Below are 20,044 nucleotides of genomic sequence, written 5' to 3' on the forward strand. Positions count from 1 at the left end.
TGGTCTTAGCAATATATTTTTTGGACCAGTCCCCTCAGGCAAGGGCCACAGAAGCTAAAATAAACAAATGGCTTAATATCAAATGAACAGCTTTTGCACAACAAAGGAAACCTACAACATAACAAAAAGGCAACCCAGTGAATGGGAGAAAACATGTGCAAAACGTTCATCCAATGAGAGTTAATATTGAGAATATGTAAAGAACTTATACAATGTCATGCCAAAACCACTAATAACCTGGTTTAAACATGGGCAGAAGACTTGAATCGACTGTTTCTCAAACAAAACACAGATGGCAAACAGGCTTCCGAAAAGATGTTCAATATCACTGATCATCAGGGAAATGCGTATCAAAACCACAATGAGATATGGCTTCCTACCTGTCAGAGTGGCTATTACCAAAAAGACAAAAAATAACAAGTGTTGTTGAGGATGTGGAGAAAATGGAACCCTCGCGCACTGTTGCTGGGAATGTGCATTGGTGCAGCCCTACGGAAAACATTAGGGAAGGTCCTCAAAAAATTAAACATAGAAATACTGTATGACCCAGCAATTCCACTTCTGGGTATATACATGAAGAAAACAAACAAACAAACAAAAAAAAAACACCAATCCGGAAAGATATACACATCCTTGTGTTTCTGGCAGCATTATTTACAAGGGCCAAGATTTGGATGCAACCCTAAATGTCTGTCGATAAATGAATAAAGAAGATGAGGCATGTATACATAAGGAATATAACTCAGCTGGGAAAATGAATGCAATCTTAACATTTGCAACAACTTGAATGGACCTAAGAGTATTATGCTAAGTGAAATGAATCACAGAAAAACAAACCTAGAGTGATTTCACTTATATGTGGAATCTAAAACACAAAACAAATTGGAACCAGACTCATAGATACAGGAAACAAGCTTTTGGTTACCAGACGAGGAAGGGGTCGGGGCAGATTATATAGGTAAACGGGATTAAGCGGTACAAACTTCCAGTTATAAAATAAATAGGCCATGGGGATGAATATACACGTAGGGAATATAGACAATATAATTACAGTCACTTTGTAGGATGACAGACGGTAACTAGACTTACCCTAAGGATCATTTAGTAATGTATAAAACTATCGGATCACTCTGATGTACACCATCTCATTTTTATTGTATACCAATGACACTCCAATTAAAAAAAGTAATTAAATTGAAAAAAAATAAAAAATAAAACTGCTACCTCACAAAGATTCTGGGGCTGGGCTCCCCCTACCAAGCATACCGGGCAGTTACTTGGGGCTAAGGCCCCAGGTGCCCAAGACCTGCTGAAGGAGTGTGCCCTGCACATGCAGGGCTGCTCAGTGCAGCGTTCCCAGGGATTTGGAACAGGGCAAGGGTTTGCAGACTCTGGTTTCAGGAGCTGGCTCTCAGGGTACAAGGGGTTTGTACAGTCACATGCCTTATATGCACAATGCAGCCTAGGCTCACCTTAGGCACAGCTGGAGGATACTGAACTAGCTACGGCAAGGAAGGGCCACTGGCTGGCAATTCCTCCAGTAAGAGAGAGCTGGGCTGTCTGGCAAGGGAGACACCAGGTCCCCAATCAGGCAAACAGTCCAGACGTACTGTACATGGACCGGGCAGTTCAGGGATGCCCAGGATCTGGAACAAGGCGAGTGTCTGAGGAGGCCAGGTCATTGGATCCGTCTCTAGAGGGATAAGGGGTATGTCTAACTTCAAGACATAACCTGCAGAAACGAGCATACTTTTCCCAAAGACACAGCTGGAAGAGACTGGAATATATTCCCAGGGCAGAGTTAGTTGGCTGGAAGATGATTCTTCCAAGAAGAGTCCTCTGGGTTCCCTGGTTCTGGAAGAGCCCTGGACCTGATTAGGCTACAAGTCCAAATAAGGATTTGCAGCTGCTGCCTCAATGTGATTCTCGGGGAGTGAGCTGGGGACTGTGCACCCCAAATCCGGGCCCGAGGCCCTCCCACCTACTCTGTGCTGCCCTGCAAGCAGGTGCGCTCCAGGGGAAGCTGGTGGCCTCTCGGGCTGAAGTCACACATTTCCCATTCTTGGGGTCTTCATCCATTCTTAACAACTGAGCCACTCAGGCGCCCCTATCTTCATCCATTCTTTTTTTTTTAATTTTTTTATTGTTATGTTAATCACCATATATTACATCATTAGTTTTTGGTGCAGTGTTCCATGATTCATTGTTTGTTCATAACACCCAGTGCTCCATGCAGAACGTGCCCTCCTCAATACCCATCACCAGGCTAACCCATCCCCCTACCCCCCTCCCCTCTAGAACCCTCAGTTTGTTTTTCAGAGTCCATCATCTCTCATGGTTCGTCTCCCCCTCTGACATACTCCCCTTTTCTTCCTCTCCTGTTATCTTCTTCTTTTTCTTTTTTCTTAAAATATGTTGCGTTATTTGTTTCAGAAGTACAGATCTGTGATTCAACAGTCTTGCACAATTCACAGCGCTCACCGTAGCACATACCCTCCCCAATGTCTATCACCCAGCCACCCCATCCCTCCCACCCACAACCACTCCAGTAACACTCAGTTTCTTTCCTGAGATTAAGAATTCCTCATATCAGTGAGGTCATGTGATACATGTCTTTCTCTGATTGACTTATTTCACTCAGCATAACACCCTCCAGTTCCATCCACGTCGTTGCAAATGGCAAGATCTCATTCCTTTTGATGGCTGCATAATATTCCATTGTGTATATATATATATATATATACCACCTCTTCTTTATCCATTCATCTGTCGATGGGCATCTTGGCTCTTTCCACAGTTTGGCTATGGTGGACATTGCTGCTATAAACATTGGGGTACACGTACCCCTTCGGGTCCCTACATTTGTATCTTTGGGGTAAATACCCAGAAGTGCAATGGCTGGATCGAATGGTAGCTCTAATTTCAACTGTTTGAGGAACCTCCATACTGTTTTCCAGAGGGGTTGCACCAGCTTGCATTCCCACCAACAGTGTAGGAGGGTTCCCCTTTCTCCACATTCCCGCCAACATCTGTCATTCCCTGACTTGTTAATTTTAGCCATTCTGACGGGTGTGAGGTGGTATCTCATTGAGGTTTTGATTTGGATTTCCCTGATGCCGAGCGATGTTGAGCACTTTTTCATGTGCCTGTTGGCCATTTGGATGTCTTCTTTGGAGAAATGTCTGTTCATGTCTTCTGCCCATTTCTTGATTGGATTATTTGTTCTTTGGGTGTTGAGTTTGATAAGTTCTTTATAGATTTTGGATACTAGCCCTTTATCTGATATGTCATTTGCAAATATTTTCTCCCATTCTGTCGGTTGTCTTTTGGTTTTGTGGACTGTTTCCTTTGCTGTGCAAAAGCTTTTTATCTTGATGAAATCCCAATAGTTCATTTTTGCCCTGGCTTCCCGTGCCTTTGGTGAAGTTTCTAGGAAGAAGTTGCTGCGGCTGAGGCCGAAAAGGTTGCTACCTGTGTTCTCCTTTAGGATTTGGATGGACTCCTGTCTCACGTTTAGGTCTTTCAACCATTTGGAGTCTATTTTTGTGTGTGGTGTAAGGAAATGGTCCAGTTTCATTCTTCTGCGTGTGGCTGTCCAATTTTCCCAACACCATTTGTTGAAGAGACTGTCTTTTTGCCATTGGACATTCTTTCCTGCTTTGTCAAAGTAAGTTGACCATAGAGTTGAGGGTCCATTTCTGGGCTCTCGATTCTGTTCCATTGATCTATGGGTCTGTTTTTGTGCCAGTACCATACTGTCTTGATGATGACAGCTTTGTAATAGAGCTGGAAGTCCGGAATTGTGATGCCGCCAGCTTTGCTTTTCTTTTTCAGTATTCCTCTGGCTATTCTGGGTCTCTTCTGGTTCCATACAAATTTTAGGATTATTTGTTCCCTTTCTTTGAAAAAAGTGGATGGTATGTTGATGGGGATTGCATTGAATGTGTAGATTGCTCTAGGTAGCATTGACATCTTCACAATGTTCATTCTCCCAATCCATGAGCATGGAACGTTTTTCCATTTCTTTGTGTCTTCTTCAATTTCTTTCCTGCGTATTTTATACTTTTCTGAGTACAGATCCTTTGCCTCTTTGGTTAGATTTATTCCTAGGTATCTAATGGTTTTGGGTGCAATTGTAAATGGGATCGACTCCTTGATTTGTCTCTCTTCTGTCTTGTTGTTGGTGTATAGGAATGCCACTGATTTCTGTGCATTGATTTTATAGCCTGCTACTTGACTGAATTCCTTTATGAGTTCTAGCAGTTTTGGGGTGGAGTCTTTTGGGTTTTCCACATACAGTATCATATCATCTGCAAAGAGTGAGAGTTTGACTTCCTCTTTGCCGATTTGGATGCCTTTGATTTCTTTTTGTTGTCTGATTGCTGTGGCTAGGACTTCTAATACTATGTTGAATAGCAGTGGTGAGAGTGGACATCCCTGCCGCGTTCCTGACCTTAGGGGAAAAGCTCTCAGCCTTTCCCCATTGAGAATGATATTCGCTGTAGGTTTTTCATAGATGGCTTTTATGATATTGAGGTATGTATCCTCTATACCTATACTCTGAAGAGTTTTGATCAAGAAAGGATGTTGTACTTTGTCAAATGCTTTTTCTGCATCTATTGAGAGGATCATATGATTCTTGCTCTTTCTTTTGTTAATGTATTGTATCACGTTGATTGATTTGTGGATGTTGAACCAGCCTTGCAGCCCAGGAATAAATCCCACTTGGTCGTGGTGAATAATCCTTTTAATGTACTGTTGGATCCTATTGGCTAGTATTTTGGTGAGAATTTTTGCATCCATGTTCATCAAGGATATTGGTCTGTAATGCTCTTTTTTGATGGGGTCTTTGTCTGGTTTTAGGATCAAGGTAATGCTGGCCTCATAAAATGAGTTTGGAAGTTTCCCTTCCATTTCTATTTTTTGGAACAGTTTCAGGAGAATAGGTATTAATTCTTCTTTAAATGTCTGATAGAATTCCCCTGGGAAGCCATCTGGCCCTGGGCTTTTGTTTGTTGGGAGATTTTTGATGACTGCTTCAATTTCATTAGTGGTTATAGATCTGTTCAGGTTTTCTATTTCTTCCTGGTTCAGTTTTGGTAGTTGCTACATCTCTAGGAATGCACCCATTTCTTCCAGGTTATCTAATTTGCTGGCATAGAGTTGCTCATAATATGTTCTTATAATTGTTTGTATTTCTTTGGTGTTGCTTGTGATCTCTCCTCTTTCATTCATGATTTTGTTGATTTGGGTCATTTCTCTTTTCTTTTTGATCAGTCTGGCCAGGGGTTTATCAATCTTGTTAATTCTTTCAAAGAACCAGCTCCTAGTTTTGTTGATGTGTTCTACTGTTCTTTTGGTTTCTATTTCATTGATTTCTGCTCTGATCTTTATGATTTCTCTTCTCCTGCTGGGTTTAGGCTTTATTTGCTGTTCTTTCTCCAGCTCCTTTAGGTGTAGGGTTAGGTTGTGTATTTGAGACCTTTCTTGTTTCTTGAGAAAGGCTTGTATTGCTATATACTTTCCTCTAGGACTGCCTTTGCTGTATCCCAAAGATTTTGAACAGTTGTGTTTTCATTTTCATTGGTTTCCATGAATTTTTTAAATTCTTCTTTAATTTCCTGGTTCACCCATTCATTCTTTAGTAGGATGCTCTTTAGCCTCCATGTATTTGAGTTCTTTCCGACTTTCCTCTTGTGGTTGAGTTCTAGTTTCAAAGCATTGTAGGCTGAAAATATGCAGGGAATGATCCCAATCTTTTGGTACCAATTGAGACCTGATTTGTGACCTAGGATGTGATCAATTCTGGAGAATGTTCCATGGGCACTAGAAAAGAATGTGTATTCCTTTGCTTTGGGATGGAGTGTTCTGAATATGTCTGTGAAGTCCATTTGGTCCAGTGTGTCATTTAAAGTCTTTATTTCCTTGTTGATCTTTTGCTTAGATGATCTGTCCATTTCAGTCAGGGGGGTGTTAAAGTCCCCCACTATTATTGTATTGTTGTCAATGTGTTTCTTTGCTTTTGTTATTAATTGCCTTTTATAATTGGCTGCTCCCATGTTCGGGGCATAGATATTTACAATTGTTAGATCTTCTTGTTGGATAGACCCTTTAAGTAGGATATAGTGTCCTTCCTCATCTCTTATTACAGTCTTTGTTTTAAAATCTAGTTTGTCTGATATAAGGATTGCCACCCCAGCTTTCTTTTGGTGTCCATTAGCATGGTACATGGTTTTCCACCCCCTCACTTTCAATCTGGGGATGTCTTTGGGTCTAAAATGAGTCTCTTGCAGACAGCATATGGATGGGTCTTGTTTTTTAATCCAATCTGATAGCCTGCGTCTTTTGATTGGGGCATTTAGCCCATTTACATTCAGGGTAATTATTGAAAGGTATGAATTTAGTGCCATTGTATTACCTGTAAGGTGACTGTTAACTGTCTGTTGTCTGTGTTCGTTTCTGCTCTTTGCTGCTTTTAGGTTCTCTCTTGGCTTAGAGGACCCCTCTCAATATTTCTTGGAGGGCTGGTTTCGTGTTTGCAAATTCCTTTAGTTTTTGTTTGTTCTGGAAGCTTTTTATCTCTCCTTCTATTTTCAATGATAGCCTAGCTGGATATAGTATTCTTGGCTGCATATTTTTCTCGTTTAGTGCTCTGAAGATAGCTTGCCAGTCCTTTCTGGCCTGCCAGGTCTCTGTGGATAGGTCTGTTGCCAATCTAATGTTTCTACCATTTTAGGTTACATATCTCTTCTCCCGAGCTGCTTTCAGGATTTTCTCTTTGTCTCTGAGACTCGTAAGTTTTACTATTAGATGTCGGGGTGTTGACCTATTATTATTGATTTTGAGAGGGGTTCTCTGTGCCTCCTGGATTTTAATGCCTGTTTCCTTCCTCACATTAGGGAAGTTCTCTGCTATAATTTGCTCCAATATACCTTCTGCCCTCTCTCTCTCTCTTCTTCTTCTTCTGGGATCCCAATTATTCTAATGTTGTTTCGTCTTATCATATCACTTATCTCTCGAATTCTGCCCTCATGATCCTGTAGTTGTTTCTCTCTCTTTTTCTCAGCCTCTTTATTTTCCATCATTTGGTCTTCTCTATCACTGATTCTCTCTTCTGCCTCATTTATCCTAGCATTTAGTGCCCCCATTTTTGATTGCACCTCATCAATAGCCTTTTTGATTTCGATTTGGTTAGATTTTAGTTCTTTTATTTCTCCAGAAAGGGTTTCTCTAATAACTTCCACGCTTTTTTCAAGCCCAGCTAGTATCTTTAAAGTCATGATTCTGAACTCTAGGTCCGACATCGTACTAATGTCCGTATTGTGTAGGTCCCTGGCTGACGGTACTACCTCTTGTTCTTTTTGCTGAGGTGATTTCTTTCGTCTTGTCATTTTGTCCAGAGGAGAATAGATGAATGAGAGAACAAAATGTTAACAGGTTTACAACGTCCCCAGCAAATATACTCTATACAAATCAGAAAAGACCTGAAACCAGGGGAAAAGAAAGGGAAAGAAAGAAAACAGAAAGAGAAAAAGAAAAAAAAAAGAAAAAAAAAGAAAAAAAAAGATAAAAACAAACACAAAGCAATACAAAAAAGGCAGAATATGATCAAATATGATCAGGCTAGTGCATAGATCAGTGCCACACACTAGATTTTGGGCGTATTTTGGTCTGTTAGAAAAAAGTGCCTCCTAAAATTTTAAAGGAAGAAAGACATATATGTACAAAATAAGGGTTGATACAATGAAGGGATGGAAGATGACTGTAAAGATGATAATTATAAAAGATCTTATAAAAGGACTTGGTAAGATAAGTTGTTTGAAAAAAGAAAGAAGATTTAAGAAAAAAAAAAAGGAAAAAGGGAGAGAATGTGATCAGGCAGGAGACTAGAACAAAGCCATACACTAGTGATTTAGGGTATATTTTGATCTGTTAGAAGAAACTGTACCTCAAAATTTTAAAGAGAGAACAACTTATATATATATGCCAAAAATAAGGGTAACTACTATGAAGGGATAAAATATGACTCTAAAAATGAAAAATAAAAAATGTTTTTTTTTTTAAAAAGGGATTTATAAGATGTTGGTTGAAAAAGGGAAAAATAAAAATAAAAAAAACAGTCAACAAAAATTAACTTTGATGAAATAATGAATCTTGGTAAAAAAAAAAAAAAAAAACAGCCGTGAATCTATGGGCAATATTCTCCTAGCGCTGGAGTTCTCCTATTCTCCTTGATCGATCAACTTGGTCTTGGCTTGCTGGCTGTTTGGGCTGATCTTCTGGGGGAGGGGCCTGTTGCTGTGGTTTCCAAATGTCTTTGCCGGAGGCAGAATTGCCCCGCCCTTGTCGGTCCGGGCTAAGGAAGCTGCTCCGGTTTGCTCTCAGGAGCTTTTGTTCCCTGCAAGCTCTCGGTACAGCTTTGGAGGACCAGGGCAGAAATGGTGGCCTCCCAATCTCCACTCGGAGGAGCTGAGAACTCGGGGCCCCGCTCCTCAGTGTGCCCCCAGAGAAAAGCAGTCACTTCCGTGTCCCCGGTCTCCGGCCGCACTCCGTGCTCACCCGGCCTGTGATCGAGCGTTGCTATCTCTGGCACCCGACCCCGCGCGGAGTCCCCAAACCCAGCAGATCCCTGCAGTGCGTTCCCGCACCGCTCCTCCCCGGGAAGGAAGGGGAGTCTCCCCGGATCTGCTGCTTGTTGGGTCCCTGCTGGGGGAGCCGTGCCCCGACTGGGCCGCAGATCACAGTTTATGGCAACCCCGAGCTGAGAGCCCGCGCCTCTGCTCCGTATCTGCAGCCGGCTTCCCTGCTCTGATACCTGGGAGCTCTGGCGCACTCGGGCACCCCCGGTCTCTCTGTGACCCCAAGGGTCCTGAGACCACACTGTCCCGGGAGGATTCCACCCCCCGCTTAGCCACTGCAGCGACGTCCCTCCGCCGAGCCAACTTCTAAAAGGTCCGATTTTGTGCTCCGCGGCTCTATCACTTGCCAGAGGCGGCCGGCGGAGGCCCCTCCCCCTCCGTCTATCCTCCCGAATATCGCCTGGGATTCACTTCTCTGCACGGCCTACCTTCCAGTAAGTGGTCGCTTCTCTGTTCAGAGAGTTGTTGCTACTCTCCTGTTCGATCTCCTGTTGAGTTCGTAGGTGTTCAGAATGGTTTGATCCCTATTCAGCTGGATTCCTGAGACCAGACGAAATCTAGGTCTCCTACTCCTCCGCCATCTTGCTCCGCCTCCTCTTCATCCATTCTTGTTCACCGCAAGTCCCTCTCCACTGGGTTGCTTGGGCCCCATGGTAGGAAGAAACTCACCAGCTGTGCCCCCACCGCACTGTGCTAGGGTCCTCCAGAGGAGGCTCCACGGTGCAAGGATCTGGGGTTTGTCCACCATGCAGCCACAGCAGGGCTGTCACCAAATAGGCACCTAGAAATGCTGCATGAAGGATGGATCCTGCCACGAAGTCTGGGATGGAGGAAACCAGGAGCTCTACTGGGGTAGAAATCTTGTAGAGTCAACAACTCCACCTCCCAACCTGTGGAAGGAGTCTCCCACATGATCCAAGCAGCCTCTATTAGAGAGCCCACCCCTGTCCCTCCACAGCTACTCCAGCCCTGAGAGACCCTACGATATCTAATCCCAACACAACCTCGGGGGCCAGCACTGATGTGGGAAACAAAGGCAGAAGAAAAATTATTAAATTTCCTTATACCTACAGCCCACTGATAAGCCCTTGAAACAGGTAGAGGGACATTTCTTCTAGGGACTCAGCTGCCTCTATTGATACTTTGCTAAGGGGGAAAGGCAATCCTAGCCCGGAAGCACCCCCAACCCCCAGATCCTGTAGGTCCAACTTTAGCATATCAAACTTTCTTTGGAAACTTCCTTTATCTCTAAACCCCCCAAGATATGTGTTGGTAATCACCCCCCAAGCAGATAGCCCACCGATATACATCTGAAGGTTCTCATGACTCAGGTTTTATTAGGTGGTAATAAATGGCCTTTTCCCAACAATAGGTAGCCCCCTCAAGGTCCTGGAAACCTTGCTTCCAAAGTTCCTTAGAGACTTACCCTATCCCTAACCCCCTCTCAACTTGAAAGTATATAATGGGCCGTTCCTCATGACCCCAGTGCAGCTCTTCCTGCCTATGGGTCCTGTCCCCGAGCTTTCAAAAAACCACCTTTTTGCACCAAAGAGGTCTCAAGAATTCTTTCTTGGCCATTGGATTTGACCCCTAATGTTCTTTCCTACATAGTCCCACCTCACGGAACTTTCCCATCCTCCCACCTTGAGAGTGGACTTCCACTTTAATTAGGTGTTTGGTGCTTGCTACATCCCTGCTGACTGTCTTAATTCAAGCACGGATCAGATCCCTGCATGAATCTTCTCCTGGAGGATCCAGGAACTGAGACCTCCATTCACACAATGCAGACTCAGGGGTAACAGCTTCAAATGATGCATGAGTGCCACCAATTGGCACCTACTGCCTCAGAATGATGGGGGGGGCTCTCCCATCCTCTACACTGTGCAGGCATTTGGGGACAGGCACTAACTCCCCAGGCCCGGAGGGCCCCAGTGCCCAAGGTCTGCAGAAGGACTACGTGCTGGGCATGTGCGGCTGTGCAGACCAGTGTCAGGAGGGATCTAGAACTGGCAAGGGTCTTGGAGTCCTGATCACAGGATTCAGCTCTTGCAGGACCAAGTTTGTGCCTAATCGGAAGCTCTACTCGGCACAAGTGGGCATGGTCCCCCTGAAGGCCGAGATGGAGGAAATGGTAGCACCTTGCCTGCATCAGCCCAGCCCCCTGGCTAGGGTCTCCTTCACTGAGAGACTTGCTTACTGGTCAGCCCAGGCCACTATCAGGCAGTCAGTCCAAACGGGGACTGGTAGTCCCCAGTTTAAAGCTGCCACCTCAGGAAGATTCGGGGGGCATCGGGCACTGTCCCCTCTGGAGGCTATGCAGCTTTGGGGGACCAGCCTGAGCCTAACAGGCCCCAAGAGCCAAAGGCCAGCTGACAGAGTACATACTGCACATGCGTGGGAGACACAGGTTAGGGGAGCCTGGAATCTGAACCAGGGCATCCGTAGGGACAGGCTGAGTTCTAGTAGTGAGCTACTGGGGGACCAGGACACAGCCTAATTCCAAGTGCTAGTCTGCACAAATGTGCCAGTTCTTCCCCGTGAAGACACACCTAGAGGAATCTGGACTGCCTGTCAGGCAAGGCAGTGCAGGATGGGTTGAGATTCCGTCCAGTAAGAGAGACCCAAGAGCCTTGATTATGGTAGCCCGGGACCCCATCAGGCAGCCACTCTAAGTGGGGAGTGACTGAGCCAGTTTGAAGCTGCCACCTCAGAAAGAGTTTTGAGGAGTGAGCTCTGTCCACCCCGAGAACGCTGCAGGTTCAGGGGACCTGACTAAGCCCAACGGGCCTGGTAAACCGGGGTAGCCCAACGCTGCTGGCCGACAGTGTAGACACTCTCAGCACACACTACTTGTCTCTCCTGGTTTAGCATCCCATATCCTCTCCTGTCTTTACCTGCTAGACCTAACTGGCTATCACCTGCATGACTCCATACTTACTGTCTGCATCATAGTACGCATACATCTTCGATTTCTTTCCTTTTATTCTTTTCCTTTCCTTTCCTTCCTCTTCCTTCCTTCCTTCATTCCTCTTTCTTATCTTCATTCTTTCCTTCTTCCTTCCTTTTTTCTTTCATTTTCTTTCTTTCTTTCCTTTCTTTCTTTCTTTCTTTCTTTCTTTCTTTCTTTCTTTCTGTCTCTCTCTTTCCCTCCCTTCTCTCTCTCCTACCTCACACCCACGCCCCTTCCTTCCTCAGCAGTCATTCATGAGGAAATGTCTCCCTTTATATTCATGCTCCGCAGTCAAGACTTTTAGGACCCATGTCCCACCCACCCAAGGGCTCCCTTCTCTAGCTGGGCCCTCGCCACTATACAAGGGTATGCAGTATAAAATGTCCATTTTCCTGTGAAAACTTTTCTTGTTGAGATTTTAATTTTTTTGTGGTTTTTTGTTTTGTTTTGTTTTGTTTTTTCAGTGAGGGAAAGGCTTGTTGCCTTAGCCACCAATGTGGACAGCAGAGATTGACTACTCCTGTTGCTGTCAGCCCTGTTAACACCACTGAGGACAGAATCAGCCCCAAGTCTCCAGCCCCCACCCCACCCCCACCAGGTCTCATTGAGGGGACAGTCCTGGAGGCTCAGCATGGGCCCTGCCTGTCACAGCAGCTCACTGCCTCATGGGCTTCCACAGCAGAACGCAGAGATCTCACTGCTGTTTCTCACGGCCTAGAGAATGGTAGGAAAGATCTATATCTTCTTTCCCTATCCGTCTTATGTCCTAATGCAGTTATTCCAGGACCTGGAGTAAAGATCCCTTCAAATACAAAACGTGGTAAGACTCGACTTCCTTGGAAACAGATCTCCACTTCCTTGGAAATTGATCTTCAATGTACTGAAGAGAGAAAGAGACGCTTACACCAGACGCGTCAGCGGGAAATGACCCAGAGACACCCTGTTAGGTAAGGACACACATCATCCAGATCTGAGGGCCAAGAGGGGCATTCAAAAGCCTCCAGAATAAACTGCAGTGCATGCACAAATGTTCCTTCTCATTAAGGGACATGCACACTTCCTTGGTCTCAAAATCTAAGTCACGACAACATTAATTAAGTTACATCTACAAGTTACAAAATGATGGCATAATATTTATTATACATTACATATTGTATATACTTATGTTTATATATGATTGCTTTACATTTTAAGCATATGTACATTTCTACTTTTACTTTTAATATTTTAAACTTCAAAATTTTTCTTTAAACATTCTAGGCTTCTGTTTTTTGTCAGTTTGGCATTACACATCATCCACTTGGGAGACAACAGTAAGAAGCATTTTATTTATACTCCCTTTTTATTGTATATTTATTGTTTAGTCATCATCAGTCTCATACTTTCAATGTTTTCAAAAGGTTATCAAGGAGAGAAACATAAGGGTAACAGAGAAGAAATCAACAATGCTACAGCACAGAAGCTCCAGCAGAAAACACTCAACTGGATGCTGAATAATTTTGGAGAGGGGAATGGAAGCACGGATGGCTGGCGGCCCCAGGATTCAAGTCCCTACCTCAGGGCTTTCCAAGGTGGTAAGTCGCCTTGTCCCCCGAAAAGCTTTGTGGTCATCTCCGTCACTGGCCTCCCAGTTTAGGATCGGAGAACAACTTGGAATACATTAAGGATAAAATGAAAGCCCCAACAGAGCTCATTTTATCATCTTCACATGATGATATACTATAAAGTGAAAAGTATGTCCGAGTGAGGTGCTCCTCTGCTGTGAAAACAAGTTGTGCCCTTTCATTGGTATGAGGTTGCATTTGCTCAGGTCTAGAGGAGTGTGATTTAAAGATATTCAAGCAACTATTGCACCCGAAGTGAAAAGCGGACCCTTGATTGGCTTATTGCAGACTCTCAGGCTCCAGACCCCACGTCTCTGGCTTGGGGGGGGGGGGTGGTGGTGTCATGTTCCTCTGGCAGGGACAAGGGGTTGGGAGGGTTTTCTGTAGTCCTCAAAACCTGTGGGTGGTCCCTGCCCTGAAGGCCTGGTTTTAATCACTGTCCAGGAAAGTCACAGCCTGACTTTAACATATGAATGGAAGGAAGAGAGAAAATCTGACTTGCAGGGTCCTTGAGCCAGATCCTGACCCTCCAGGACCCCTGGCAGTTTGTTTTGAATCCTTAAATTAACAAGTAGGGTTTACCTGAGCAAACACACATGGGCAGGGAGGTAAACTTTAGGGCCTCTCCGGGGAGGCTCATGAGGCCCTCTCGGGGGGAGTCTCCCGCGAAGGGCCAGGAGGCAGCCGGCGCCAACACCCAGAGGTCCCCCCAACAGGCGCGCCCCCGCCGCTGCGCTGCTGCAGGAATGGCGGCACCTGCGTCCTGGGCAGCTTCTGCGTATGCCCCGCCCACTTCACCGGCCGTTATTGCGAGCACGACCAGAGGCAGAGGTGCGCGCCTGCGGGAGCGGGCTGAGAGTTGGCCGGGGGGAGAAGGGGCGCTTGACCTTGTGGAGGGGAGCGGGCGCGGCGGGGGGCGCCGGGGTAGAGGTTGGGGGAGGAGAGTGGATGGGCGCAGGCGCTGAGCACGCGCGGGGCGGGGCGGGGCGTGGAGGGGAGCGGACACGAAGGGCGGGGGGCCGGGCGGGGCGATCCCGCCGATGGTGCCTCTCTGTCCGCTCAGGGAATGCGGCGCCCTGATGCACGGAGCCTGGACCCTCCACCGCTGCCGCCTTTGCAGGTGTGTGTTCGCAGCTCTGCACTGTCTCCCCCAGCAGACGCCCGGCAGCTGCGGTAAGAGGATCGCGTCCTGAGCACACAGTCCCCGCACGCCGGGCATTGCTCCTTGGTACCTTCCAATCCGCAGAGATGTAGCTATGCCAGGCGACACAGAAATGAGAAGCTGGGTTGATTGATCACTTAGGAAAGTCACACTGGTTGTGAATCACATAGCATGTTATCATTATTATTTAGAGTGATTCCTAAGTTTACTCTGCCCCGATTGCTGGGTTTAAATGTGTTTTCCAAACAGTGGCCTTTGAGTGAGCAGACTTTGGGGAGCACAGCAGCTGGTAAGCAGAGCCAGCCTGGCAGAGAGGTTGCCCACTCAATCTCCAGTGACACCACGCCAACACCGTCTCCTTAACTTTGAAATGAGGAGGGCACTGGAGCAGGACAGGGACAGGCGTGGATGGCCAGGCGCCGCCCTTTAGAGCCAACCAGGCAGTGCTCCCAGAGAAGGAAGGCACCTTGTAACCACCCTCAGACCTGCCAGGCATAGGAAAAGCCAGGAGGGTGTGGAGAACACATGGGGTGAACACTCATTTGTGAGAATTCTGAGCAGGGAGCAAACTCAAGGCACATGTTTCCCTTGTTAAACTCAGGAACATGAATTTCCTGGGTCAGAAAACAGACTTAGGAAAAGGAAGCACAGTCTTTCCATCCCACATCCTGCACCCTTTCCCCTCTTCAGCATGCTCTGCCTGGACTCCAGTGAGAAGCACAGTGAATGAAGGCACATCCCTTCAGCCTCTTCATCAGCCCTGGGGGCCTTGGCTGTGCAGTGAGCAGTCAAAGCTCCCAGACCCCCTTTTCTGTTCCTCCGTCCACCTTCTTCGACCCTGGCCAAATCCCACAGTTGAAGGGGATGTACTTCCTGATATCACAGCCCTTCAACAGCACCCCCCACCCCTTTGTCCACTGTCAGGACTGCAGGGGAGGGGCACCACTACTGGGGGTGGACCCTCCAATCCAGCCTCCTGCCCCTGCCTTCCTGGTGGGCCCAGTAGTGGAGGAGCGCACTTAATGACTGCTCAGCTTCCAGCCCACCTTCCTGCCCCTCCCTCCCTGTGCTGCAACCTTGGGGAGGATGAGCTGTCAAGAGATGCTAAATGAAGGTACAGCCCATCAACCCCCCCTTCCTGCCCCTCCCTTCTCATGCAGCTGTGCGTGGTGTGGCCAGTGCCAGTAGGGAGAGAGAGATGATAGTACAGCATTGCACGATGTTGCGGGTTGTCCTCCCTGTCTCCTGCCCACCGGGTTTCCCAAAGCACCCTGCTCCTTCTGTTTGCCGGGCTTATGCCCCTGATTCACTGGCTGCTCCTTTTGTGGCTCAGAAAAAGAAGGACACAAGTTAGGGAACAGGCATCGGGATGGCAAGTGGCACCTGTGTGGTCCTACAGGTGAAGTCATTTCCTACATGCCCTTGGCGCTCCCAGCAGGAATGTGGGGCCGGGGCTAGCTGTGGGCATTTGCAGTCTCCTGTGCAAGGCCAGCTTGGGTTCAGAAGCAACAGGGCAGGGACCAGATTCCAGACCCTCTGCTTACTGTTTTCTATCCTTGGAGACCTCCAAGGCTGGGACTGCTGTCTGCCAAGGACTGGGACAGTGGCTCCTCCATGTGACTTCTGCTCATCACAGCTAAACAAAATAGTCATGTTTCACAGTAATTTGTCAGGTGCCGAGAGGACAGGAGCACTTTTGTACTGTTGGACCTTCCTTCCTCAGGGCGGATGACCCTGCTGGCTTGCTGACGGAGGTTATGATGACAGGAGGGATGGTGATGAGAATGATGATGGCTCTCAGTATAGTTCAGGCCCTGTCTCCACCTTATCCCGTTTGATTCTCTTAAGCCCATGAAATAGGTATTATCGTACTTTTTATATTTGAGGAAACCGAGGCTTAGAGGAGTTAACGCCTACCGCTAATAAACAGGATCTGATGTTTCTTTAAGAGATAATCACAAAAGGCTAATTGTCAAATTGAGAAATAATACATTTTATAACATTTAATTATTTAAAAATACTGCCAAGGAACATACCATAGCATATTGATATAATTAATATTATTCTATGAATAGTAAGAATATTACTCTGAATAAAATGGCTACCATTTATGCTCTACATGAGGACATCCCTGAAGTACATCAAACACTTTTTTTAATTGCGATATAATCTACATATAACAGCATATTAGTTTCAGGTGTATAACATAATGACTCGGCATTTCTGTACGTTGTGAAATGATCACCACACTAAGTCTAGTTAATATCCATCACCTTCCATAGTTATGGTTTTCTTTCTCGTGATGAGAACTTTTAAGATCTACAATCTTACTAACTTTCAAATATAGATTTATTAACTTTAGTCAACATGCTGTACATTACATCCCCATGAGTTATTTATTTTGAAACTGGAAATTTGTACCTTTTGATCTTGGATCTTCACCCACTTTGCCCACCTACCAACCCTCACCTTCGGCAGTCACCAAACTTCTTGTATCTGTGAGTTGTGTTGTTTTTACTTAAGATTCCAGATGTGAAGCTTATGGTATTTGTCTTTCTCTGTTCCATCTATTTAATTTAGCAGAACGCCCTCAAGGTCCATCCGTGTTGTCACAAATGGCAAGATTTCCTTCTTTTATGTGGCTGACAAATATTCCATTGTGTGTGTTTGTGTTATCTATCATATATTTTCTTTTATCCACACTTATGTCACATTCATTTTATTTATATCATATATGTTCTTTGTCCATTCATCCATCAGTGTTCACTTAGGTTGCTTCCATGTTTTGGCTATTGTAAAAAATATGCAGTGAACACAAAGGTGCATATATATTTTTGAGTTAGTATGTTTATTTCCTTTGGATAAATGCCCAGAGAGGGAATTGCTGGATCATGCGGAGTTCTATTAATAATTTTTTGAAAACCCCCGTACCTGTTTCCAGAGTGGCTGCACCAGTTTACATTCCCACCAACGGTGCATAAGGTTCAGAATGTGAATCTCAACTACTGTGCCATTTCTGTACTCTTCCTATAGGAATAATTATCAATACAAACTAAAGATATTTTTGATAGTGTTATTTTGAATATTGAAAATAGGGCCATATTCTAAATCTATAGGTGTTGTAAATCCTTTAACGGGGTGTTATGAGGATTTTGAAGAACATATGGAAGATAGAATGGAAAATTATGTTCATAATATAAGGAAAAGAGGTGAATCAAGGATACCTGTGAATGGGTGAGTCGCCAGTAGATAACATCATACTACAAAATCATGACCCACCAGCACCTCCAGGGACCTGAAGGCCATGGGACCTCCTAAGGTCCTTCTTGACCTGATGCTCTGTGGGTCCAAGAATGACAGGCTTTCTCAATGCCAAATAGAATGTCTTTTCAAGGGCATGGTTTTCCATTCTGATTCAGAAGAACGCTATTAGTTTCTCAACCTGCCCTCTACCCTCTCACAGAGATGTTGAAGGATAAACTGAATGCCAAATAATCTTGTTTGTTGCTGTGAGCTATTTTGTCATTTTCCTGTTACATGTTGTAAATGGTGTTTTGTGAATAATATTCTCAATAAATATTGAACGGATTGTCTTTGACCAGTTAGTTCCAAATACAGCTCCAAAGAAGAAACACCATATAAGCCCTTACCTATTATTAGATTGCTTTCAAAAGAAACCATTTTGAGTATTCTAAACGATATGCTTGAGGCAGGCAACTCTCATTACCTCTACTATTTTCTTCATTTACATTTGTTAATTTTGCATTTAAAGAGACAGTGTAGGATAATAGAAAAAGCATTGGAAAAATCCCTCCAAAATACTTGTTCAAATCCCCCAAAATACTTGTTATAATCCTTATGATTTTGATGAAAGGTTGAATAACTTGCTTGTGTTTCAGTCTCTTCAACTGCAAAATTAGAGCTGAATATTTACCCCATTGATTTGTTAAGATGAAAAGGACTTCACCTGTTATATATGATGCACAAAATAATTATTATTTTATTCTCATCCCCATTAGCAGTGTTCAAGTCAATATAGTGAGGTTTCAAAAATTATTTCATAATCTAACATTATATGCAAGTTTCCTGAAATGTGTTTTATAGTTTGTGAACAATATCCACTAATTGAGGGGCATTAAGTTAATTATGGTTAAAAAAAAAAAAACAACAAACAAAAAACAGGCTTCCAGCAGACAGGAAGCTTAGTGTTGAGCCAGGCCAAAAACTCATTATACCATGGGGTGGTTAGCCCCCCAAAATTAAGTACTTCATTAGCTTCAAGAACCAGTTTAGTGTTCCAAAATTTAGAGTCTAAGTACTGACAGGGTGAAGTAGCAAACTCAAGTGCCTTCAGAGGTAAACAGGGAATGTGAATGTCAGGTTGGGGTCAGCTCAAGCCTCACCTCATGCTTCCAACTCAGTTTTAAAAACGGTATGTCTGACACCAACCAACCCAAACAAGGAAACAACCATCATAGGGCCAGAACCAGCCTATTCGGCCTATGGGAGAGGTGGCCCTCCAGGGTCATGGCCCCAGCCAGCAACAACATGCTGTGTGGGAGAGAGAGAGACCCTTTGTCCTGCCCTCCAGGGACAGTCTCCCACGCTAGGTGCCATTGCAATGGGTAAGATTCTCTGGGTGTCATGGCAGGAGAGGAAGGCGTCTGGCTCCCAGAGGTATCTGCAAATTGGAGAGTTTTAGGAATGCTGGTTCTGGACCCCACGTTGAAATATGGCGTTCTCCTCATTCAGGGTGGTCTTCATCCTTTTATCTGTTTTAATTTCCCACTCCCCTCCAGTAAAAATACTTGAGTATGTTCCGCATTCAGTGGTGTGAGACAGTGGTCATGCAGAGCAGGTGCAGACTTAATTTTACTTACATCTTCTTTCTCACATTTGCACAGGACTAATACACACGATAAAAATCTGTGCTGTGTTTGACCAAGTCTAAAAAAGGCCTTTTGATAAGGATGTGATACAAATCCTAGGTCACAGTAAGTCATCCCCTGGAGGCAGAGTTTCCTTTTTGGTAGGAGGTGAGTTAATGGCCATAGAACAATTGATTCAGTAGATTCTAAGAAGTACAGTAAATATTGTAAGGCTTAGTTTTACATTTTCTATAAATGTATAGTGGAAGTTCTAATATTGTCTCTCTGAGCTCAGTGGGTGACCATGGGCCTCCCGAGAGGGACACCATATGGCACTCACAGTCCCAATTTGTGGACCCCCGCGGGCAAGGCTGACTTGGTCTAACCAAAGCTGACTAAAGCAGGATCCTGTGAGTTTCTATCCAAGAAATGACTGCCAGCAGGGCCTTAATCCTTTCCTGTGGGCAGCCTGTTTCCTTCCACCACGGAGAGTCAACACTGAAGCTCAGTATGGGCTGACCCCTTTCTCACCTGGATTATTTTTTCAGACCTGGAAGATTTTGTCGCCGCACGCTCCAGTGGACTGAGTGCACAACGCATGCTGAGTGTTCTCTTCCTTCTTCCGTGCTTGTTCTTCCAAAGCCTCCTCAGGGAAGAGGGAGACTGCTGACCAGACCCTAGAGGACCGAACCCCCAGTTCCACATCGGCAGAGCCTTGGCATCCCCGCGCAGCCTGAGCTAGCATGGTCCTCTCTGGGAAAGCCGGGACTTGGGCAGCCTCTCATTTTCTGCGTTGTAGGGAATAGGTTTGTCTCATCTCC

The 20,044-nt window shown here is 45.1% G+C and overlaps 1 protein-coding gene across 1 annotated transcript; it reads left to right on the plus strand.

Moving 5' to 3' along the window:
- Positions 1-12,513: 12,513 nt before the first annotated feature.
- Positions 12,514-19,893, plus strand: LOC148161762 (cryptic protein-like). Its single transcript, XM_088020577.1, has 6 exons — positions 12,514-12,536; positions 12,850-12,902; positions 12,990-13,163; positions 13,910-14,024; positions 14,257-14,366; positions 19,772-19,893. The coding sequence occupies exons 1-6, from the start codon at positions 12,514-12,516 to the stop codon at positions 19,891-19,893; spliced, it is 597 nt and encodes a 198-aa protein (XP_087876703.1).
- The last annotated feature ends 151 nt before the right edge of the window (positions 19,894-20,044 follow it).

Source organism: Eumetopias jubatus, unplaced genomic scaffold (genome assembly GCF_037043125.1).
Source record: "Eumetopias jubatus isolate StellerSeaLion01/CBP00866 unplaced genomic scaffold, mEumJub1_p1.0 scaffold_74, whole genome shotgun sequence".
Classification (NCBI taxonomy): domain Eukaryota; kingdom Metazoa; phylum Chordata; class Mammalia; order Carnivora; family Otariidae; genus Eumetopias; species Eumetopias jubatus.